Source organism: Callithrix jacchus, chromosome 4, assembly GCF_049354715.1.
Source record: "Callithrix jacchus isolate 240 chromosome 4, calJac240_pri, whole genome shotgun sequence".
NCBI classification, from domain to species: Eukaryota; Metazoa; Chordata; class Mammalia; order Primates; family Cebidae; genus Callithrix; species Callithrix jacchus.
In genome coordinates, this window is record NC_133505.1 from 154,759,634 (window position 1) to 154,782,003 (window position 22,370).

At 39.3% G+C, this 22,370-nt stretch overlaps 1 protein-coding gene across 2 annotated transcripts in view; it reads right to left on the minus strand.

Moving 5' to 3' along the window:
* Positions 1 to 8,732: 8,732 nt before the first annotated feature.
* LOC144582363 (uncharacterized) overlaps positions 8,733 to 22,370 on the minus strand; it is a 42,966-nt gene continuing 29,328 nt past the window's right edge. The window contains exons 2-5 of one of the 2 annotated variants that reach the window (XM_078370827.1): positions 17,950 to 18,015; positions 12,339 to 12,539; positions 10,471 to 10,609; positions 8,733 to 9,224 (exon numbers count right to left, since the gene is read on the minus strand). In XM_078370827.1, coding sequence (XP_078226953.1) covers positions 9,159 to 9,224; positions 10,471 to 10,609; positions 12,339 to 12,484 — 351 coding nt within the window. In that variant the 5' untranslated portion in view covers positions 12,485 to 12,539; positions 17,950 to 18,015 and the 3' untranslated portion in view covers positions 8,733 to 9,158. Of the gene's footprint in view, positions 9,225 to 9,279; positions 9,672 to 10,470; positions 10,610 to 12,338; positions 12,540 to 17,949; positions 18,016 to 22,370 lie in introns of those variants that run through there. The other variant, XM_078370828.1, reaches the window with a different exon arrangement.

Consider the following 22,370-nt stretch of genomic DNA (forward strand, 5'->3'; position numbering starts at 1 on the left):
CTCAGGCTATAAAGTGACCCCAGTGATAATTCTCTATGACACTTAGAACCACATGGTGTTCTCCTGATCATTCAGCCTAAGTTGCCCAGAAAATGAAATTTACAAGTTTTTTTTTATTCCTAAGGCTTTGCACTACAAATGCTGTTGCAGTCCATTTTCTTGTCTAACAATTGTAATTAAATTGGAAAACCATAAGGATGTATTTTATTTATTGACAGGCTAACCTCCTGAATATTTACAATATCTATGTTACAAATGCGTGCAAACTGACCAAAAATGTGATATAAACTGTTTTATATAACGGGAAGTGCTCATATTTTTTTAGAATTCTAAAACTGGAAAGATTCTTAGTTATTCCATTGCCCAGCTCCCTAATCCCACAAATAAGGAACAGGAGGCTCCAAAAGGTTATCAGTCCAGAATCCGAGACTCCCAGCAGTGTAGCACAGGCTTTGAAGTCAAAAGGCCTGGTGTGACCACTGATTTGTCTCATACTTAATCCTTGGAAATCCGTGAGCAATTTACTCAGCTTCTCTCTATAGCTTTGTGTCCTCAGCTATAAAATGGAGAGGAGATACCTATTCTAAAGTTGTTGGGAGGATTAAATGAGATAAGTTAACAAAATGCTGAGCCCATCATTCCTGGCACATTTTGGTTGGTGGAAGCTGCTCTTTAATTAATAGAAATGATTCTTTATGTTGGAGGTAGCCACAAAGAGAGATTCCATCCCCAAGACTGGAAGCCACACATCCCTTTGTCGTAGGGGAAAGAAAGTCTGCTTTGGAGCACCACCTTGGAGAAAAGCTCATTCCTGTAGAATTTGGACTTTCATCCTCATGTCTAGATAAGAGAAAATTGTTTTGTGCATTTAGACAATCCCTGCTGGAAAGTGTTGCCGGAAATAAACAAGCTGTCAGGAGCACATGATTCATTTCTCATCTACTCAGATGACATCTGGTTTAAGTGTGATGAATACATGCTTGTTTAAATCATATGGTGATGGTGATGCTATCTGACAGAAATGTTTGCAAATATTTTGGGAATCCCTTAAGTGCTTGCTACCAAAGAGTAAGCTTATTTAAAAGGGGGAAAGCATAAACACCAGTCATTCAAATCAACACTTGCATCCACCTCCTAAGGCTATAAGATTTGGAGTTACACCAGTCACACTATTTGAAGAGTAGGTGGCTATTTTGACATTAAAGGTAGATGCCACTAGCAGCATGAGGATGTGAAACAAATGCTCAGAGGTCACCAGGACATTTAGGAAATAGCTTTTGAGTAAAAGAAATGTCAAGTGACTCTACATGTTTGAATGGACTTCAGTGCACTTGATGGTTTGGTTACTGTTTTTATTATCTTCACAGTTATTCATTTAATAGTGTTTAGTGGATTGTACTAGGCCAAACGCAGAATGCAGTGGAGGAAATGGAAGATGTGTGTGTCTGCCAAGGGACTTCACGTGGCCACAGGGAAAATCATCAGACTTAACATAATACTTGATTATTCAGATCCGCACCATACAGATATGGCACATTCTGAAAGATGTTGATGTGCTGGGTATTATCAGCTATTTTGGATTGTTCTTGCTAAGCTCACTCCTCTCTATCCTGAATAACCTGAGAATTAGCAGCATTTAACTGAAATGTATTAAGAGTCATTTTATGAAGGGAATTTAAATTATATATAGAAATTCTAAATTAACTGAATATTGAAAGTTGAAGGCTTATGCATAGTACATAACAATTGCTCGATGAGTTAGGAATAACATTTACATGGAGAAAATCATGCAAAATGTGTCAAAGCATAAAGAATGGATACTTGATATACGGCCCATTCAATAATATATGCAAAAAAGAGGACAACTATCTCTTTTCTGCATGTCATCAATCGCTAATATTTGTGGAGCACTTTAGAGTTTTTAAAATACTTTTCATGATTTAAATCATGTGGGATAATTATCCTATTTTATGCCAGGTAATTAATTATATTTTTCAACAATATCACCGGCATTTCAAATACATGGTTGTTTTCCTGAAACATCAATAAACAAAGCCAATTTTATGAGCTATTTATATAAAGTAGGCTCCAAATGTTTGAGAATAATTGATTTTTACATATGAAGCCTATTATCTCTGTCATTATATTTTCTTCAAGTTATTTGTTGCTAATTTATGTTTGGAATGGCAAAGAAGTCTATAGACAGCATTAAAGTGGGAATTTTATATTGAAACCAAATATATACCAGTTTATCACATATTTTGGAGTTTTTCAAGCATGTCCTCAAGCACTGATGGTAGTAGAGTAAATGCACAGTGAGCAGAAATCATCTCTGCTCAAATGAGAAAGAGCGTCAGTTCGTGGGAAGAGGTTTGGTGATCATAGATTGGAGCAGTATCTTTGAATACCTTCACCGGACTGGATTTTATGAGTACAAAATGCAGAGGAGTGCATATAAATATGTGGATGTGTGTGTGTGTGTGTGTGTATAGAGTGCACAGAAGAAAAACTGAGAGGGTACACACAACTGATAAGGAACTTTCTGGGAAGAGCAATGTAAATGAGGTGATGGAAATTGATTTTTTTAACTCCATATACTTCTATAAAATTTTGATAATTTTTGCAATGAGAATATATTCATTTACTTCTTTTGTAAAAAAAAAAATTTAAATAAGCCTAAAATGCAAAATAATACCAAGAATTAACAATGGACCAATCTGGTCACATCTGCCTTTTTGTTTATTGGCTTGTAAAGGAATTTTTCGGTTTTTCAGATGGGCATGGTTCTGAGCATCTTGGGATGGAGACTCCATTTTTGGCCTTCTTATCTCATTTGTTCTACCTCTGTTCTGTGGTGTGCTATTAACTGTTGAATAGCTGGATCCTAGGATAGGAAAGAAGATTCAATTTGTAGCGTTTGCTGATGTCCACGGTGTAAATCTTTTCAAGGTAGCCAATTTTCAACTACCAATCTGATGTCAAGCAGCTCACAAAATCTCTAGAAATTGCCAAATGGCTGTCGTTCCAGTGGCTCAAATTTTGGTGTCTAAAGCCTTCATTCTCCTCCAAAAGGATGCTCTTTTTGACTGAGTATCAGATCTCCCTGAAAACTTAGCCCATGAGAAGGGAAGGTTCAGCACAGAGGGAGAGGAAGATTTGTTTGAGAGTCCTCTAGCCAACCAAGAGTGGAACTGGAGGCCCGAAGGCTGAGTCTTCCAGAGCCTGCCACCAGATCGAAGTGGCAGCTGCCACTCTTCCCACAGTGGCAGCAGACCCATTCCCAACCCAGTAGTGCCAATACAGAAGAAAGTTTAGTTGGCCTCAAGTTCTTTATTTATAAAATGGAACTAATAATTCATTGAATGACTAAGAACTATAAATCACTTAGAAAAATAAGTGTTATATTTAAATATTAGCACCCAAAGATGTTTTCTTCTTCAAATCAATACTTTTGAAAGCTTTCCAACTTTCTCCAAATAGCATATAGCATGATTCCTACAGCTCTGTGTTCCCATTCTGCTCAGTTCTAAAAAAATCTTAAGCCAATCTTAGAGACAATGAAAAGTATCCTCTGGACCTCCAAACAGCTTTGCCCTTCAAGGCAGTTTACACTAAGGGACAAGCTAGCCTAACAGTGTGCTTTTGGCATAGCCTGGTCAAAGGACAACTAGGGGTTTGACTTAATTTAGATGAGGCTTCTTTCAAGTGACTGTTTGGAAGTCGACAGAGGAGCCTTGGGGTAGATCTGACCTGCATGTTCAAAGGGCAGAAGCTGAGAGCAAAGAATGGTGTTTGAGGCTTTAGGCAATGAGGGATTTAATGATGAGAACGTTTTGTCCCGACCCCAACCCATAGATGAGAGGAGGACGCTTATTTCTATGTGGCGTAAGTAAACCTGTAGCAAGTGGCGATGTGTATACCAGTTTCATCTACAATCAGGAAAGTGGCTGATTGACTACAAATTAGGCATCTTGATGCCAGTAGAGGTTATTTAAGTGATACAGACTACGAAAAGCACACTGACACAGTCAGCATAGATAACTTAGCTTCTCTGTGAGGCCGACTTCACCCAGTGTCAGGCAGTGGCTATGGAAGGAATCCCTGTCTCTCTGCCTGCTGGCTGTACTGCTCTCTGGAGAAGCACACACAAGAAAGAAGCGTTTGATTTGGAGATGATGGGCTGGGGAGGTAGCCGAAAGAATGTCTTCATCTGAGTTTGCTCTGGTTGCTTGCTGAGCATGCTGGCTCCACGGGAAGATTAGACTTTTCTTGTTTGTTTGGAGCAAGCATTCAGAATACCCATTGCCTTCAGCCTCCTGCAGCCGCTGGGCAGGTAAAAGGGAAGACTGATGCCTTGCCCTGAACTAACAGGCTTCGTTAAAATTTCTCTTTCTCTCTCTCCTGTAATCTACCTTGAACTAGACTGATGGTTGTGTGTATTCTTTGGTCTCTGTGTGCTTTTGTTTTCTGGGGCTTCTTTTTGGTCTGTGATCTCTAGTTTTGTTCAGCAGTGATTTGTAGGAGGCATGCTGACTGCACCGAATACCACCCCAGGTACTGCTCAGAAGGTGTCCCTGAACGTCAGCGGCTGTTAGATCCTAGCCTAAACCGACACAGAGAGGCCAGCTTGTGGTGAAACACTGGCCTTTCTGCATGCTGGTTCCAATCAAACACGGATTGTCCTTCCTGCCTGGGAGTATAATTTCCAAAGCCAAGTGCCTTTCACTGAAGAAATGTCAGCACTCTGATCAAACACTTTGGGCTCCTTCGTAAATTTCCAACTGCATGGGCTAGAGTGATTCCCCCGGGTCCTGCCTTAGTTATGTGTTGGTAGCACTGAATCATGTTGCTTATTTTTATGTTGTTTGAACTTTGAAGATCGCTACTGTTTTCCAATTCTTTTAAGTCTTCCGCTGAACACATTCCCATGTGTGCCTCCATTTCTCATTTCTGCATAGCCCTCTGCAGTATTCAGGTGGTATATCTGAGGTTACTATTGTGTGCCCTACTTATATGATGCCTTGATAAGGAATATTTTTCACTTCTTGTTTGATATAAAATTTTAATTTCCAGTGAATCAAGGTTTTTGGATGGTATCTTGTGACTTGCATTCACAATAAACAATTGGTCACAAACTTCCTAGCACCACTTGTATAATCTATAAGTTACATGAACTGAATAGACAATACTTTCTAACATGATTTGTTAACAGGATAGTAGTGGGTTCATAATGACTGCTATTACTGAGCCTCTACCATGCCAGATCATGTGATAAATGTTTTACATATTCATTTTTGAATCTTCTAAAGTAGCTTCAAAGCTAGGTGATGTTTCTAACTTTTATAACATGAATAAGGATAAAGTCATTTGTCCAGGATCAAACACCTAGCAAGTGGCAAAGTTGCTAATGAACCTGGATCTCTGACACCATTCCATCTCTCTCTATGAATCAATGCAGCCTTCTTGGAAACTGAGCAAGAGACAGAAAGTGGCATACGTTAAGCATGCAGAAATGCCACTTTGGAGCGGGGTTTTGTAATAGCACATTCAATCTACCTACATAACTGTGGACTTATCACAGCTAAATAAGGCCTTATAATGGAATAAGATGCTCAGGGGAGTTCATTCCCCTACATTTCAAGCAGGAGAGAGAGATATTGTGATAAATGAATTGAATAACAGAGTAATTTCACTATTGCTTCTAAAAATACCTTTCAAAAGTCCTAAGAAGTTTAGAATAATCATGAAACTTCCCCATAAAGGACACAAAGTTTTATTTTCTTTCACAGGGTCCTTTCAGCATTACATTCTTTTTCTTAGTGTGTGGTTGACTGAGATTATTTTTCTTAAATATAGAAAGTATGCCTATAGCAGTCTTTTTCAAGGATGATGTCAAGAATGTGCATCAAACTTTTGTGATCAGGACTATGAAGAACAAAAGAGGATCAGAGTGAAAGACAAAATGGTTCTTCAGCACCACAAGGGTATGGTGATATGATTTGGCTCTGTGTCCTCACTCAACTCTCATCTTGACTTGTACTCCTATAATTCCCATCTGTTATGGGAGGGACTTAATGGGGGATAATTTGAATCATGGGTGCTGTTTCCCCAGTACTGTTCTTATGGTAGTAAATAAGTCTCATGAGATCAGATGGTTTTATCAGGGGTTTCCACTTTTGCATCTTCCTCATTTTCTCTTGCCACCGCCATGTAAAAAGTGCCTTTCCCCTCCCACCATGATTCTGAGGCCTCCCCAGCCATGTGGAACTATATGTCCAATTAAACTTCTTTTTCTTCCCAGTCTCAGGTGTGTCTTTATCGGCAGCATGAAAACAAACTAATACCTACGGTATTCTTAACTTTTTCTAGTTCTTTATTTTATTTTTTAAAACTTTAGTCTTGTGTGAATTTTTTCTGATAGAGTTGCCATTGATTTTTCCTTCTGTGGAAGGTATCATTTCAACATTACATTTTGTGGCCAGGTGGATTTTGACCAGTTTTGTATCAATTTGCAAATTTGTGTCACCATTCCTGATTGCTTATATCAGAAATTGGCAAAATTTTCCTGAAAAGGGCTAAGTAGTAAATGTTTTAGGCTGTCTAGGCCATATCGTCTCTATCACAACTACTCAACTATGCTGTTGAAGCTCTAAAGTGGCCATATGTAAATGAGTGGCGATGGCTCTGTTCTAATAAAACTTCATTTATGAGCACTGAAAGACAATTTTCATGTGCCAATAAATAAATAAATAGCCTTGGTCTTACAGTAAAGATCTCATGCTCTTTTGGTTCTCTGAAATAGGCCAATAAAGGGTCCTCTACAGAATTTTTGAAAGCAAAAAATACAGCAGAGCTTAGAAAGGGGCATTATGAAGGTCTAGCACACACAATGTGCACACACACATATACCCATCAAACACAGTCACAGACTCATGGACACATATGTGTACCCACCAGGCAGCAAACACATTCACACAGACACACAGATACCCGCCTACCTAACACATGCACAAACCAAGTGAAATAAATGTACAGATAACATAATCAGAGTTAGCATTGATTGACTGACTAAAGTTTGCCTTCCCCTGGCTAAGCACATCACAGGTATTATCCTGTTCTTGTCTCATGACCACTCCAAGAGAGAGGTGCTATGGTTACCATCATTTTACAGATGAAGGATCAGGCTCAGAGAATACAATAGAAAGGAAGGAAGGGATGCCTGGTCTGCTCCTAAACTATGCGTATAACTGGAAAACTCACAAGCACTGCAGCTTAAATCTGTTGCTTCGGCAACTTTATCTTTCTGCCATACAGCCATGTTAACCTCTGCTCAGTTAGCAAATTGTAATGCAAACTAGTATGCTTGAATAGCTTTCGGAACTGTCACCTGCCTAAACTGAGGCCTCAAAAAGCTGCTCCTGGGGTTGATGCCATTATCTGCTGATCCGCCTCTTTCTCTCCCCATCCGTAGTCGGTTCTCCGCACTAGCATGGGAACACTTGCTGAAACACAAACCCCATCATGTCACTACCCTCCTGCTAAAAAATTCCTGCAATGAAGTAGCAAGCCTGAAACCTTGAGCATGACTCTACAGGTCATTAAAGAAAGCCTCAGAGAGCTCAGTGCTGGCTCTTACTGCTCCCTTTGGTCGCTACTGAGATATTAATATTTCACTACCAAATAGCTGCACACATAATAGACATACTTCCACCTCGGAGTCTTCTCTGTCTCCAGCCCCTCTTCCTATCTATATCTGGAACATTCCTCTCTTTCATACAATACCTGGTTCACATATCACCTCTTAAGATGCCCTCCCTAGCTCCTCTGCCAATGCACTTTATTTTAGCACTTACAAAAGCAAGATGGCTTTGCTTATATTAATATATGCCTCTGCTAATTAGACTTCTACCTAAGAGCAACGGCTGCAGTTTACTTATATTTGTTCTCCAAATAATGAGCACAGTTTCTAGCATGTAATGACCACTCAAAATATTTTTCATTTTTTGTTTTTCTTCACAATTGAGTGAATGGATGAAGTTTTGTTATGGTCTCACTTCAGTCCAGCACTTTCCTTGCTGTTAGTTGTGGATAATATTTTGGAATAGCTGTAATATTGTGTGATCAACTCAAGGTCATTTTCAGAATTTCTGCACCTAGATAGGGATATTTCTTTTACATCTGTTATTTGTTCTTGCTATTTTCCTTCTCAATGTGTTCTTTTTTTATTGGCTTCTCTCTAAACAAAGATACTTATGAGGCAGTGTTTCCTAGTGCTTAGATCCCTGTGTCTAGGGTCATGATCTAGGCCCACCACTCATGACTCCGTGATACAGACAGGTTGCTTGTAACCACTTCTCCAACTGTCAATAGGATATGAAAGCTTGCCCAAGTCATGCAGAGGAGGCCATGCTTGTGTCATTCATCCTGGTCATTAAAGAAGGCCTCAAGAGCTCAGTGCCAGCTCCTACAATGTTATCTTTTGTTACTATTGAAATATTCAATAAGATCATTGAATAGTATTTTCCCGTGTACTGTGTCACCCTTAACTTTGAATATGTCCAGATGATTTTTATGAGAAAGTAACGTGTGTGTCATGAAGAGGGAAAAAAAAAATGACTTCTTCAGCCCTTTTTGGAAATAGTTAAGATATGTCATAAATTATGAAGAAGATATCAAGAAAAAAGTGAAAATTTTTGCTGATATTATAAAAGAATATCTTATCCTCCCTTCATAACTCTAAAATACAAAACTATTTTTTAAATTGCTTATCAAGCCAGATATGAAAATTAGGACTAGTGAATATGTGAACTGATATGAGCTCCAAGAATTGGCCAAATAACAAGTTTGTAGGCCTCCCTGAGTTTATTTGATCTATTTTTCACACTTATGATTTTAAAACTGCTTAGAATGGGTTTTATTTTAAGCAAAACCAGCACCTAACACCTAGAGGTACCCAAGTATTGATTCTCCTTCTTTCATACTTCATTTACAAAGTTAACTTTTAATGGCAAAAACTGCAATTACTTTTGCACCAACCTAATAGAAATCATGAGTTTGGAAGACTCCAAATTTACACTTCTGAAAGGCTGATTGTCCAGTAAAGACTCCATACAGGCTGCCTGGCGAAGAGGCTGAGTTGTACCAGGCTCTCCTCTGCTCTAGCAGAAATGTGAATTTTCACGGTTGCCTAAGCTTCTTGGAACATATTTAATGTTTTCCTCTTTCTATTGAGAGAGAGAGAGAGAAGAATCAGGCTTATTACTATGTTTTTTTCCCCCCCTTTGGATTCCGTGCCTGGAGATTAATTTTAATGGATTCACCAGAATTGAAAATGAATATCTCTACATAAAGGTCATCATAATGATGTTCCAAAATCGATCATATTTTTGTATTGCCACCAGAAACAAATGTGCTGCGTATGCTTCTGCCATAGAGCATAACTTCTCACCATGCTTGTGTTTATGTGTCACAGAATTGCATGTGAAATCCAAGAGCAAAACGGCATATCCAAAGACGATAAAAATGCTGGCACTGGCACGTCACACCGTTTCACTGACATAGGATACCTTAAAATCTTCAATGTGTTTGCCATGTCAATGTCCGTATTTAATCTTAATATTTAAAGAGTAGAAGCTACCGATGAAAAATTTGGCTCTTCCTCCTCACAGGACCTATGGAGAAAAGGAGGTGACCAGGTCCACAGGGCCAGAACTGACAGATGGCCATTTCCTATCTTATTAGAGGTGGGGTGTGGGGAGGAGAGGTTATATTTCTCGGTTGTTTTTCACATCTTATTTCTTAGCCTCCAGGATTTCATGATTTTAAACAATTTTATCAAGCCATGAAAACTATTCTGTAGTTTACCTTCCCCAACAGGGAAAATACAGATATTGACAGGAAAACGTTTTTTCATCTCAAACATTGGAGCCTGTTTTTCAGTTCAGTTTTTAATTCTGCCTGTGTTCAAATCAGCCTTGGATAACCTAGTGCTCCCAAAAGCATGGGAGTAAGTGTTAGGCCCTCAGGAGCTCCTGTTATTGGTCGGGGATTTTAAGAAGGGGAAGGAAGCAGAACTGGAGTCTTGTTGGGTATGATTACTCTTCTGTGTTTTCCTGAAAATATTTGTCTGTTGTTTATTTGCCAAATCTACTTTCCCTTCCCTTGGAGTCATTAAGAAACAAAGCATGTTGACCTTGTGATCCACCCGTCTCGGGTCAACATGGTGAAACCCCGTCTCTACTAAAAATACAAAAAATTAGCTGGGCATGGTGGCGCGTGCCTGTAATCCCAGCTACTCGGGAGGCTGACGCAGGAGAATTGCCTGAGCCCAGGAGGCGGAGGTTGCGGTGAGCCGAGATTGCGCCATTGCACTCCAGCCTGGGTAACAAGAGCGAAACTCCGTCTCAAAAAAAAAAAAAAAAAAAAAAAAGAAAAGAAACAAAGCATGTTGCTATGCAGTGTGAAGCTTACCAGGATTGTGAGGTTTACAGATTCCCAAATCCTGCAGATACACGGGTCTTGCTGGTAACATTCAGACAGAAGATTCAAAAGCAGAATGAATTGACAGTCGTATTTCTCCACCAGGAGCGCCAAAAACCCTGGTGTTAACCTTTGAAGGAAAGAAGAGCACTATCTGAGTTTGAAACATGATTTATTCAGGGAAATCATAAACTGTACATGGGGTGTCACTTTTTTTTCAACCCTTGAGACAAGCTGGAAACACAAAGCTTTGGTCCTAAGCAAGGTTTCTAAAAAAGGAAAGAGTAAAATCTATTCCTGTACTTCCAGCTGCAGTTCCAAGAGAAATGATTGAAAAATCGAAACAAAACCAATGTGAAATTCACTGCAAAGCCAAGGCTTTCTATCACCATGTCTGGTTCAAAAGTGAGTTGTTATAGCAACAGGAGAAAAGTAAATGAGCATTTCACGTTGCAAAATTATGCCTGCCTCTGTTCTAAACAGCTGCTGTCCAGGCAGTCAAATGAGCCCAAGTCATTTAAAGGAGAAGAATTCCATTTTAATTGTTGAGGCTTGCACCAAACCTACCTTTAAAATCAAAAGTTCACTTCAATTAACCTTATTCCCCAAATCAATATAATAAATTCTCTGGCAGGATGAGACCGAGCAGCATCCTGTCTGATGAAGATGACCTCGGGAAAGCATGGTGCCAAGGATTTCAGCTCTGAAGAATGGCCAAAGCGCTGCATGGCACTGAGCTCGCGGCCCGGACAGAGCCTTTCACCTTTAAATCATTGTTTTTAATCCAGTATAGATTGGAAGCAGGCGAGAGACCTTGCTTTTTAACACTTGTTCACTGACCTGTATTAAATTGAATGTTGATCTGGGTCTAGCCTCAAATAGATGTCTATACAGTGGACATTTTCCGCTGCCCACACTGGTTTCATGAAAGAGGCAGAAGGCTGAATGAGACTGGGAGGGTACTTTGTTTTGTTTTTGGTTTTTCTTCACTTCTGTAAATAAGCCCTCCATAGCTAACAGGTACAGGGTAGGGAGATTTCTTGGATCAGTGGTTGTGTCTTGTCTTATAAGGAGCCTGTCTCAAGACTGACACATTTCTATTTAGTTAAGCATTTATAATTATCAGCGTTGCAGATTATCACATTTAAACTAATTTGTAAATATGTAAAACAACAAGGGAAGGAAAACCAACCCTTAGTCCCTAAAAGCAACACTCCCACAAAGCCTAAGGCAAATTTGTATTATTAGCTATAAGTGATCTGCATAATTAGCCTTGGCTAATATTCCCTAATGTCTTTCTATTTAAAGAGACAGACATACTATTTTCGTACACAGACAAGTTTGCAATTCCTACAAATCATCTTCATTTTAGGAGTGAGAAGCACTAAGCGAGTTAAGATTGGCAATTTGGAATTCTAAGGGGAAGCAAGTCTCATAAAGCCCTCACCAGGGGGTTGCTATTGCACACACAAAGGGAGGAGAAGGCGCGGAGTGAAATTTAGAACCCCAGCCCTGCCTCCCTCCAGGTCCAATCCATTGTTCAGGAGTGCCTGTGGCCCCTCCTGACTCCCTATCTGTGAAGATAGAAAGCAATTGTTATTGTATCCTGGGCCTCAGTAGCGTCAGTAGACTTTGCATGCTCCTAGGCCCTGCACCAGGAGTCCCAATATGACCGATGAGCTGACTGATCCAGGAGGATATAACAGAAACAGAGGTTCTCTCGCCCTCATCATCGTGATACTGATTCAGCAAGCCTTGGATGGGGTTTGGGGACCTGTGTTTGTACTAAGCTCTCCAAGTTACCATGACGATCATCAAGACTTGCAAACCATTGCCAAATCTTTGCCCACTCACTTTACCTTGAGGGAAGTGGAGGGCCAGGAATGGGGATCACCAGTGAAGTTAGCACCAGTGACTTCACTGGCTGGGACTTCTGCATATTATCCTGGGTGTATCCAACTCCATCTGTTGGATGCCTTTTCCACAGGCAATCCTCCCAGGGCATCTCGTCCTTCAGACTTTCACAAATTCTCGAGCAATTTGATATAATTCTGTAATTTCTGCAGAGGAAATAGAGTGAAACCAAAACTCAATATCCTGGTCCATCAAGCCCTTCATGACCTACCCCTTTCTGCAACCTCATCTGATACCTTCTTCTGATCCTCATTCTGCTTCAGCCAAACTCCTGTCTACTTATGGTTTTCGTGTGGCTGTTTTGCCTTGGGTCTTTCTCCAGATCATTGCTTGTCTATCCCGATTCCGTCTCTCAGATTCTAACTCAAGTATTACCTCCTCTAGTGGTTTCCTCAGATGCTCCATCTTGGAATAGGTACCTGACCTGCCGTCCCACTTCTGTCCTGCCCCACGAGGGACCTGCCATTAAAAGATTATGTTTCTTTATTTCCAAGTCTTTAAAATACTCTGAAAATATCTTATATATATTTGTTCAGTGTTGATTGTTCCTCTTCATGCACTAAAATGTAACATCCATAAGGTCAGAAGCTCATGGTAGCTATGATGAGTTTCTGCCATCTCTCATTCTTGTATAGCTAGTGTGGACCCAGGCTAGTCAACTCCAAGGCTCACATACTCCCCAAGGAGGAGGACAGAGATGGAGCACAATCCTTTCATTTCACTTTCCCGCTGACAGAGCAGATGGAATCATTATGACTGAATACATTGTGAATGATAACTGTAAATTGAGAATCCTAAGTTTTATTGGTGTCAATGGGATATTAAGTGGTTTTTTTTTGTTTGTTTTTTTTTTCTTTTTGCTACAGGTAGAAATATACAGGATCATTTTCCATCTTAGAGGCCTGTGTCTTCTGCACAGAGACATTCTTATTCTACAGTATAGTTTTTATCGCTGGCCCAGGAGATTGACAATTCATTAACAAAAATAACCCTAGATACACATACAGTTAAAATAGGGGGAAACATTAAAATGACATGACATATAAAAATAAGAGACACCACAAGAGAGGAGAAACTGGAACAGATTGGCCGCCCTTTATTGAAACGTATTTGTTAGATAGTTGGTACTTCTGATGCTAAAACCCTAAGGACTCCTTATTACACAATTTGGCATTAATGTTCAATTTATTTTAAATTCAGATTTTCTTCAAACATTTCTAGGAATCTTTCTCTTTTTTCTTCCAAACCCTGGCTCCTCTCCCCAGCCCACTCTCCCAATCCGGATACATATTTCCTTCAAAAAAATTGTTTTTGAAAGAGAGCTGCCAAAGAGTTGACACTTGGCATGTGGTGATTCAAAAAATACACTGTCCCTTCTCACCACCCCTGATGTCTTTATCTGACAAAATCCATATGCTGTGTGATCACCATGGCAACTAAGTAGGGTTGTAATTGCAACCCTGGAAAGCTCATGGTGGTGTTTTTTTTCTCCCCCCGCACTCAAATTGTGGCATACGTTTAACCTCTCTGAAGTTTCAACAAACCATCTTTTAAATGACAAGAGTTGTGAAAGGTCTAATTCTGTCTGTTTTTTGAAGGCACATTTCTTCCTTTTTTAAACTAGCTCAATAAACTAGCTTTAAAATGCGGGGAGGGGAGAGTGGGAGAAGCTGCAATATTTTCTGACCTCACCTTGCAAAATCACACCTGATCATTTGATAACAATAAAATCTAAATGTATGACACTTTTGGAGAGTACAGTGTCTTCAGACTGTGTAGTGAGAATCAAGCAAGGGCAAGGCTCCACGGAGACACAACAGCAGACACAAGGGGACTTAAGGTCCAGGTTCCAAACCTTTGCCTTCCACCTGCCATTGAGAAAATGCTGCCTCCCCTGTGACCAATGGTATGAATATTCAAACCAGAGGGCTACTAAATTAGTTTCTCATTAAAACAATTTTAGCTCAGGTGAGTTTTCTTCTTTACTTTTGTTCACAGTAATTTCTATAGTGGCTGCATTTTGTTCTTCTAAATAGAGGAAACATGACATTTGGAAAGATACATGGGTCCAATCATGAGATCCCATGGGATGTGAGGGTTGTAAAGTGTCTGGTGAGGAAACTTGAAAAAGCTAGTTCTACTCAGCCGAGCATGGTAGGTGTTATGCCCAGGAGTCTATCCTGTAGCTACCTGAAACTTCATGGTGTTAAGAAAAAGCACAGGAATGGAATTCAAAAGACTTGGATTCTAGTTCTGGCTCAATTCCTGTCTAGTTGTGTGACCATAACTCAGGAACATGCAAATGCATGGTTTGGCAGTATGAGCTCTGTGTACCTTTGAATCCATGCCTGCCAGTCAACCTGGAGAACATAAAGAGGGTCCGGCATGAACCTATCTACTTGAGGGACAAGAAACCTTCAGGGAAGGCCCCAACCTGAAACAAGGAAAAACAAGACAGACCAGCATGGGTTGTCAGCAAGAGTGAGCAGAAAGCAGAGGGGAGATGAGATCTTGAATCCAGCAAATCAGTGGGTGCATCTTCCTCTCCACTTCCTAACACCCATCCAAGACATGATAAGACCCCTATCATAGTGCACCAGAGAGGAGAGGCTGTGACCAACAACATAAAACCAAGAAAAGAGCCTTTTTCCTAAGGTGATGGCACCCACGATGTATTAGTCCATTTTCACACTGCTATCAAGAACTATCTGAGACTGGGTAATTTATAAGGAAGAGGCTTAATTGACTCACAGTTCTGCAGACTTAACAGAAAGCATGACTGGGAGACATCAGGAAACTTACAGTCACAGTGGAAGGTGAAGGGAAATCAAGGACCTTCTCGTGGTTGAAGGAGAAGAGAGAGAATATGAGCAAGCGGGAAACTGCCGCATACTTTTAAATCATCAGCTCATGAGAAGAGTCTGGGTCTGGGTGGGTACAGATGGTTCCTCTGCTCTGGGTCTCATCAGTCTGAATCAAAGTGTTGGCCACCCTGGGCTCTTATGTGGAGGCTTGTGGCCTCCATGTGGCTCTAGGTCCCTCCCTCCATCCTGGTTGTCAGCTGGATGTCATTTCTCTGCCTTTAAAGGCTGTTGGTTCCCCAGTTCATAGCCCCTGTAATGGTTAATTTTATGTATCAACTTGACTGAGCAACAGGGCACCCAAATATTTGTCCAGAGATTGTCCTGGGAGTTTCTATGAGAATGGTATTGGATGAGCTTAGCATTTGAATCAATAGACTTAGTAAAGCAGATGGGCCTCCCTAATGAGAGTGGGCCTCATTCAATCAGTGGAAGCCTAAAGAATACAGAAGACTGACCCTCTCCTAAGAAAGAAAGACTTCCTCCTGCCTAACTGCCTTAGAAATCGGACATGGGCAAAAACTTGATGACTAACACACCAAAAGCAATTGCAACAAAAACCAAAATTGACAAATGGGATCTAATTAAACTAAGGAGCTTCTGCACAGCAAAAGAAACTGTCATCAGAGTGAACAGGCAACCTACAGATGGGAGAAAATTTTTGCAATCTATCCATCTGACAACAGTCTAACATCCAGAATCTACAATGAACTTAAACAAATTTACAAGAAAAAAACAGCCCCATCAAAAAGTGGGCAAGGCATATAACAGACATTTCTCAAAAGAAGCCATTTATGCAGCCAACAAACATGAAAAAAGCTCATCATCACTAGTCATTAGAGAAATGCAAATCAAAACTACAATGGGATACCATCTCATGCCAATTAAAATGGCGATTATTAAAAAGTCAGGAAACACCAGATGCTGGAGAGGATGTGGAGAAATAGGAACACTTTTACACTGTTGGTAGGAATATAAATTAGTTCAACCATTATGGAAGAGAGTGGGGAGATTCCTCAAGAATCTAGAACCAGTATACTATTTGACCCAGCAATCCTATTACTGGGTATATACTGAAAGGATTATAAATCATTCTGCTATAAAGACAAATGTACATGTATGTTTATTGCAGCACTATTTACAAGAGTAAAGACTTGGAACCAACCCAAATGCCCATCAATGATGGACTGGGTAAAGAAAATGTGGCACATATACACCATGGAAATACTATGCAGCCATAACAAAGAATGAGTTCATGTTCTTTGCAAGGACATGGATCAAGTTGGAAACCGTCATTCTCAGCAAACTGACACAGGAACAGAAAACCAAATACTGCATGTTCTCATTCATAAGTGGGAGTTGAACAATGAGAACACACAGGCACAGGAAGGGAAACATCACATACTGGGGCCTGTCAAGGGATGGGGAGCGAGGGGAGGGACAGCATTAGAGCAAATACCTAATGCATACAGGGCTTAAAACCTAGATGATGGGTTGACAGGTGCAGCAAACCACCATGGCACATGTATGACTACATAACAAACCTGTGCGTTATGCACATGTATCCCAGAACAGAAAGAAACAAAGAGAGACAGAGAGAGAGAGAGAGAGAGAGAAAGAGAGAGAGAGAGAGAGAGGCAGGGAGGGAGGGAGGGAGGGGACATGGGTTTTTTTTTTCTTGCATACCACTCAATCTAAAATACTGGCTCTTCCTGTGTCTCCAGCTTGCCAACTCACTCTGCAAGTCTTGGGACTTGTCAGCCTTTATAATTACTTGAACTAATTTCTTATAATAAATTTCTCTTTATCTTCAATGCCGGAAACAGTGGGCTGGAGTCCCTCTCACATGTTGAATCTCTCATTTCCTTTTCTGATGAATCTTTCTTTGCTTACAAATAGAGAAAAGTCTCTGATTTTAAGGCCTTATGTGATTAGATTCGTTCCTCCCAATAATCTCCCCATTTTAAAGCCCAAAGCGTTAATTTCATCTGCAAAGTATTTTTCACTATATTACATAGCATAACAAAGGCGTGTCAACAGAGGGTAGGTCACAGGAGCCAAGATTCTGATTACCCACAAACTTAGTATCTCAAGAATGGCGAGCTACACTACCCTTCTTGTAGCTCCTTGTTCAACCCCAGCCAAGGAGGAAACCCTGAAGAAGCAAGTGAAGGAATGTAAAATGTAAAACACACAAAGCACATGCTGAGGTGAGGATCAAATAAGGATGGTTGAAGAGTTCAGCAGACTGTTGTAACTTAGCGGGCAAAATAGGCGGTGTAGAGCCACGTCCCCACCGCCCTTGTCTAATGTTTGTTTAATCCCTTCTCAGAGGAGACCACCGCAGCCCCATTGCAGTCACAGATGTTATAGAGAGCAGCCAGGAGCAAAAAACACGGTCCCCATTCTTAAAGGGCCAACCTAGGAAGAGAACGGGAAGATGGAGCCGAGGAATGAATCAAAAACCAGCTAGATAGAGGAGAGAAGTCGCGATAGGCTGGGAATTGTGTTTACTGAGACTTTGATATCTTTTTGTGTGTGTGTGTGTGGCGATGTATAAATTTAAATGCACAGAGTGAGAGTGAATACGAGCAGATATGACATCCCAATTAACCTTGGTGACTCTCTAGCACTGAGAAGCCACTTTAACCTTAATGTCACCTGGCAAGCTTGCTGAATCTTCAGAATCACTCACCTAGCTGGACAGGATGTCCTCAGCTACCATGAAGTTGCTGGGGCAAACTGGCAGGAGACAGTGGGGCTGAACGAGAAGAGGGAATGATAGAAATGTTAGGGCAATATTCACATTATTTAACTTGAGTTGAGTACATAAATTAGAAGCTTAAAAGTGGAGATCAGTGCACTCTCAGGACAGTTATTAAAACTGCATCCTCAGTCTTCTCCCATCCAGTATTACTAAGTTGGTTTTGTAGGAAAGAAAGCAATTCATGTTTCATATCTGCTATCATTATAAAAGAAGTCACAGCTACAAGTCTAGACTTTTATGTTTATTTCACAAGGACTTGTCCTTATGAAATAATCATTGTTTTATGTCAGCCCTGTTTTATTGATCTACTATGTACCTGAAATTATTTAGATAGGGGAAATAAGACTTTCTTCTTTTTCCAGCGTGCAGGGAAAAATTGTCCTAGACTTTTGAGAATATAATAAACATCTGATATTAGAAACACATTGAAGTTATTTTTATTTATCAAGATTAGTTCATATGTGCTCCATATTGAAAGATTTTACTACCTCCCTCATTAAGAAAAAAAAACGTATATTTTCAATTATGAGTCTTTTGTTTCTACAAAATAAGAAGGGAAAATAAGGAGAGCAGAAAGTGAAGGAAGAGGAAAGGAGGAAGAGGAAGAAGAGAAGAGAGAAGGGAGAGGGAATAAAGGAGGGAGGAGGGAAAGGATGCAAGGAGAGAAAGAGCCAGAGAAGGAAAAAGAAAAAGGAGAAGAAATTATTTATAGTTACCTGGATTTCACAGTTCTCCTATGAGCAGGTGGCTCATATGAGGAAGCACAGGGGTTCAAATATTTATGGCAATGACTGTGGAGTCACCAGCTAGTGAGCACTGGCCTGGAGGGAAAATTCTTATATTCTCTAGCCTCAGCTTTTAATGGCACTTCCATGATTCATTGTCTTATAACCAAATAATTTTGGGGTAGTTCATGGCAGATGTCCCTGGCTATAAATCATTTTTATATGCTCTAGGAATCACTTCTTTTTATCTTTCTTATAGATGAAAATGTTAAGTGTAGCTTTCAGGTGCTAATGTACTGCATTTGTTAATATTGGTAGGAAGGTAAGCCCTCTGTGACTCAATATTAACCTTTAATATTTATTTTATTACTTATGCAAGATAATTCAATGCCCATATTTATTGTTGATGAGTGTGGATTGCACTTTTTTCTTGCTTAGCCTTCCTAAGATTCTCTGGCTGTTGTCAGAAAGAAGAGCCAATTCTATTGGGGAATGAGAAGAAGGCCTCTGCATGAGAAGCCCGTGTTGGCTGAGTTATCTTTAATACTTTCTTCAAACACTATAATTCACCCAAATTAGAATTTGGACATCTTTTTTGCCCCATGTGAGCTATCTCCTTTTTGTGGTTACTTGCTGGAACAGAATTCTAAACTGTTACCCTTTCAGTGTCTCCCAATGTTTCTTCAGAGGTTTTTTTATGTATTGAACAAAAAGTCTTTTTTCAATCCAGGTCAGAAGGATCATTTCTTATGTCATCTTCTAAGAGTTTATAATTTTGCATTTTATTCTAAGTCTTTAATAAACCAATTAATTGGTTCTTATTTATGGTATAAGGAAAACATCTAATTCCATTTTTTAAATGGCTCATTTAAAAGTTAGTCCCAGATTATTTATTGAAAAGTTGCAAACCCAGAAACAAAGCCACATATCTATCAGCATCTGATTTTCAATGAATTCAACAAAAATAAGCAATGGGGAAAGGACTCCCTATTCAATAGGTGGATGCCGGGATACTGGCTAGCCATATGCAGAAGAATGAAACTAGATGCCTACCTATCACCATACATAAAAATTAACTCAAGATGGATTAAAAACTTCAATTTAAGACCTAAAATTATAAACATCCTAGAAGAAAACCTAGGAAATACCCTTCTGGACATTGGCCTTAACAAACAATGTATGATTAGGTTCCCAAAAGCAATTGCAACAAAAATGAAAATTGAGGCCAGGCACAGGGGCTCATGCCTGTAATCCCAGAACTTTGGATGCCAAGGTGGGCAGATCACCTGAGGTCAGGAGTTTAAGACCAGCCTGGCCAACATGGTGAAACCCAGTCTCTACTAAAAATGCAAAAATCAGCCAAGTGTGGTGGTGCACACCTGTAATCCCAGCTACTCGGGAGGCTGAGGCAGGAGAATCACTTGAACATGGGAAGCAGTGCATTGCAGCCTGGGCAACAGAGTGAGATTTCATCTCAAAAGAAAAAAGGAAAAGAAGAAGAAGGAAGAAACTTGACAAGTGAGGCCTAATTAAACTGAAGAGCATCTGCACAGAAAAAGAAACTATCAACAGAATAAACAGACAACCTACAGAATTGGAGAAATACTTGCAGACTGTGCATCCAATAATGGTCTAACATCTAGGGTCTGCAAAGAATTTAAACAAATTAACAAGCAAAAAACAAATAGCCCCATTAAAAAGTGGGCAAAGCCATGAACAGACATTTCTCAAAAGAAGACATACAAGCATCCGACAAACATGAACAAATGCTCAACATCACAAGTCATGAGAGAAACATAAATCCAAACCGCAGTGGGATACCAGCTCACACCAGTCAGAATGGCTATTACTGAAAAGTCAAAGAATTACAGATGTTGGTGAGGCTATAAAGGAAAGGAAACACATACACTGTTGGTGGGAATGTAAATTGATTCAGCCAGTGTGGAAAGCAGTTTGAACACCGTTCAAAGTACTAAAAATAGTGCTACCATTTGACCCAGCAATCCCATTATTGAGTATATACCCAAAGGAAAATAAATCATTCCACCAAAAGACACATACACTCAAATGTTCATTGCAGTACTATTCACAATAGCAAAGACATGGAATCAACCTAGGTGCTCATCAACAGTTAACTGGATAAATAAAATGTGGTACATATACACCATGGAATATGATGCAGCCATAAAAAGAATGAAATCTTGTCCTTTGCAGCATCATGGATGCAGCTGGAGGCCATAATCCTAAGCAAATTAATGCAGGAACAAAAAACCAAGTAATGCATGTTCTCACTTATAAGTCGGAGCTAAACACTGGGTACACATGGGCATAAAGATGAGAACAATAGACCCTCAGGACTGCTAGAGCAGGGAAGCGGGGAGAAGGGCCAGGGTTGGAAAAACTACCTGTTGGGTACTATGCTCAGTACCTGGATGACCAGATCAATTGTACCCAAAACCTCAACAACAAGCAATATACACATGTAACCAACCTGAACACATACTGCCTGAATCTAAAATATAAATTACAATTTTTTAAAAAGGAAAAAAGAGAAAAGTCGTGCTCTGCACGTTGGTCAGCGGCAATTAGTCATGTCTCCCAAGTTTATGCTCCCAAATCACATAATCTTACTCCATGTTTCATAATAATCCTTGATTTCTGGCAAATTGAGTTCCCCACTCTTTTTCTCTTTTTAAGACACAAATTTTTTCTTGTCCCTTTGTTTCTCCATATATATTTTAGAATCGGTTTATTTTGTTTCACAAACAATCAGACAAAATCTGCCAAGATTTGGGTTGGAATGGATTGACAGATCCATTTGGTAAAAAATAGCCTTATTATAATTTTGAGTCATGCTATTTCTGAACATAGGATATCTTTTTGGGGGAGAGGGGAGTCTTTAAAGTTTTCAAATAAAGTTTTAAAATTTTTCCATAAAGTACAAAAGTAGTTGGATTTATTCTTAGAAAATGTATATTTTGATACTATTATATTAGTATCTTTTAAAACTAAATTTCCCAATGTATAGAAGAAATGCAATTTTTATTTATATACAAACAACTCTAAGAAACCCAAATTACCCAGGCAATTTACTTTCTTAATAATTGTAATACTTTTTTCAGTAAATTTTCTGGGATATTTTGATATAGACAATCTTACAATCATCTAATAATGATAATTTTATTTCTTCTTTTCTAATTCTTTTATTTTTTTTCTTACTTTACTATGCTGTATTCACTTCTAGTTCCACATTTAATAGAAGTTTGTGGGTACTTTTCAGTGTTCTTAATCTTAAGGGAATATTTCTAATATATCACATTGAGTATAATATTTAATTTATTCTGATAGTCACACTTTTTCACATCTTCTCTAATCTCATTTTGCTAAAAATTTGAATGTTACCCAACACTTTTTAATAAAATTACTGGGATCATCATATTACTTTTCTGTTTTCATCTGCTAATATTATAAACTATTTTAATAGATTGTTTTATAGTAAACTACTTCTGCAGTCTGAGATAAACCCAACATGGTCATCGTTTACATTCTTTGCTGGATTCAGTTTGCTAATATATTTAAGATTTTTGCATCTATTATGTATTGATTAGGCTAGAAACTAATAAC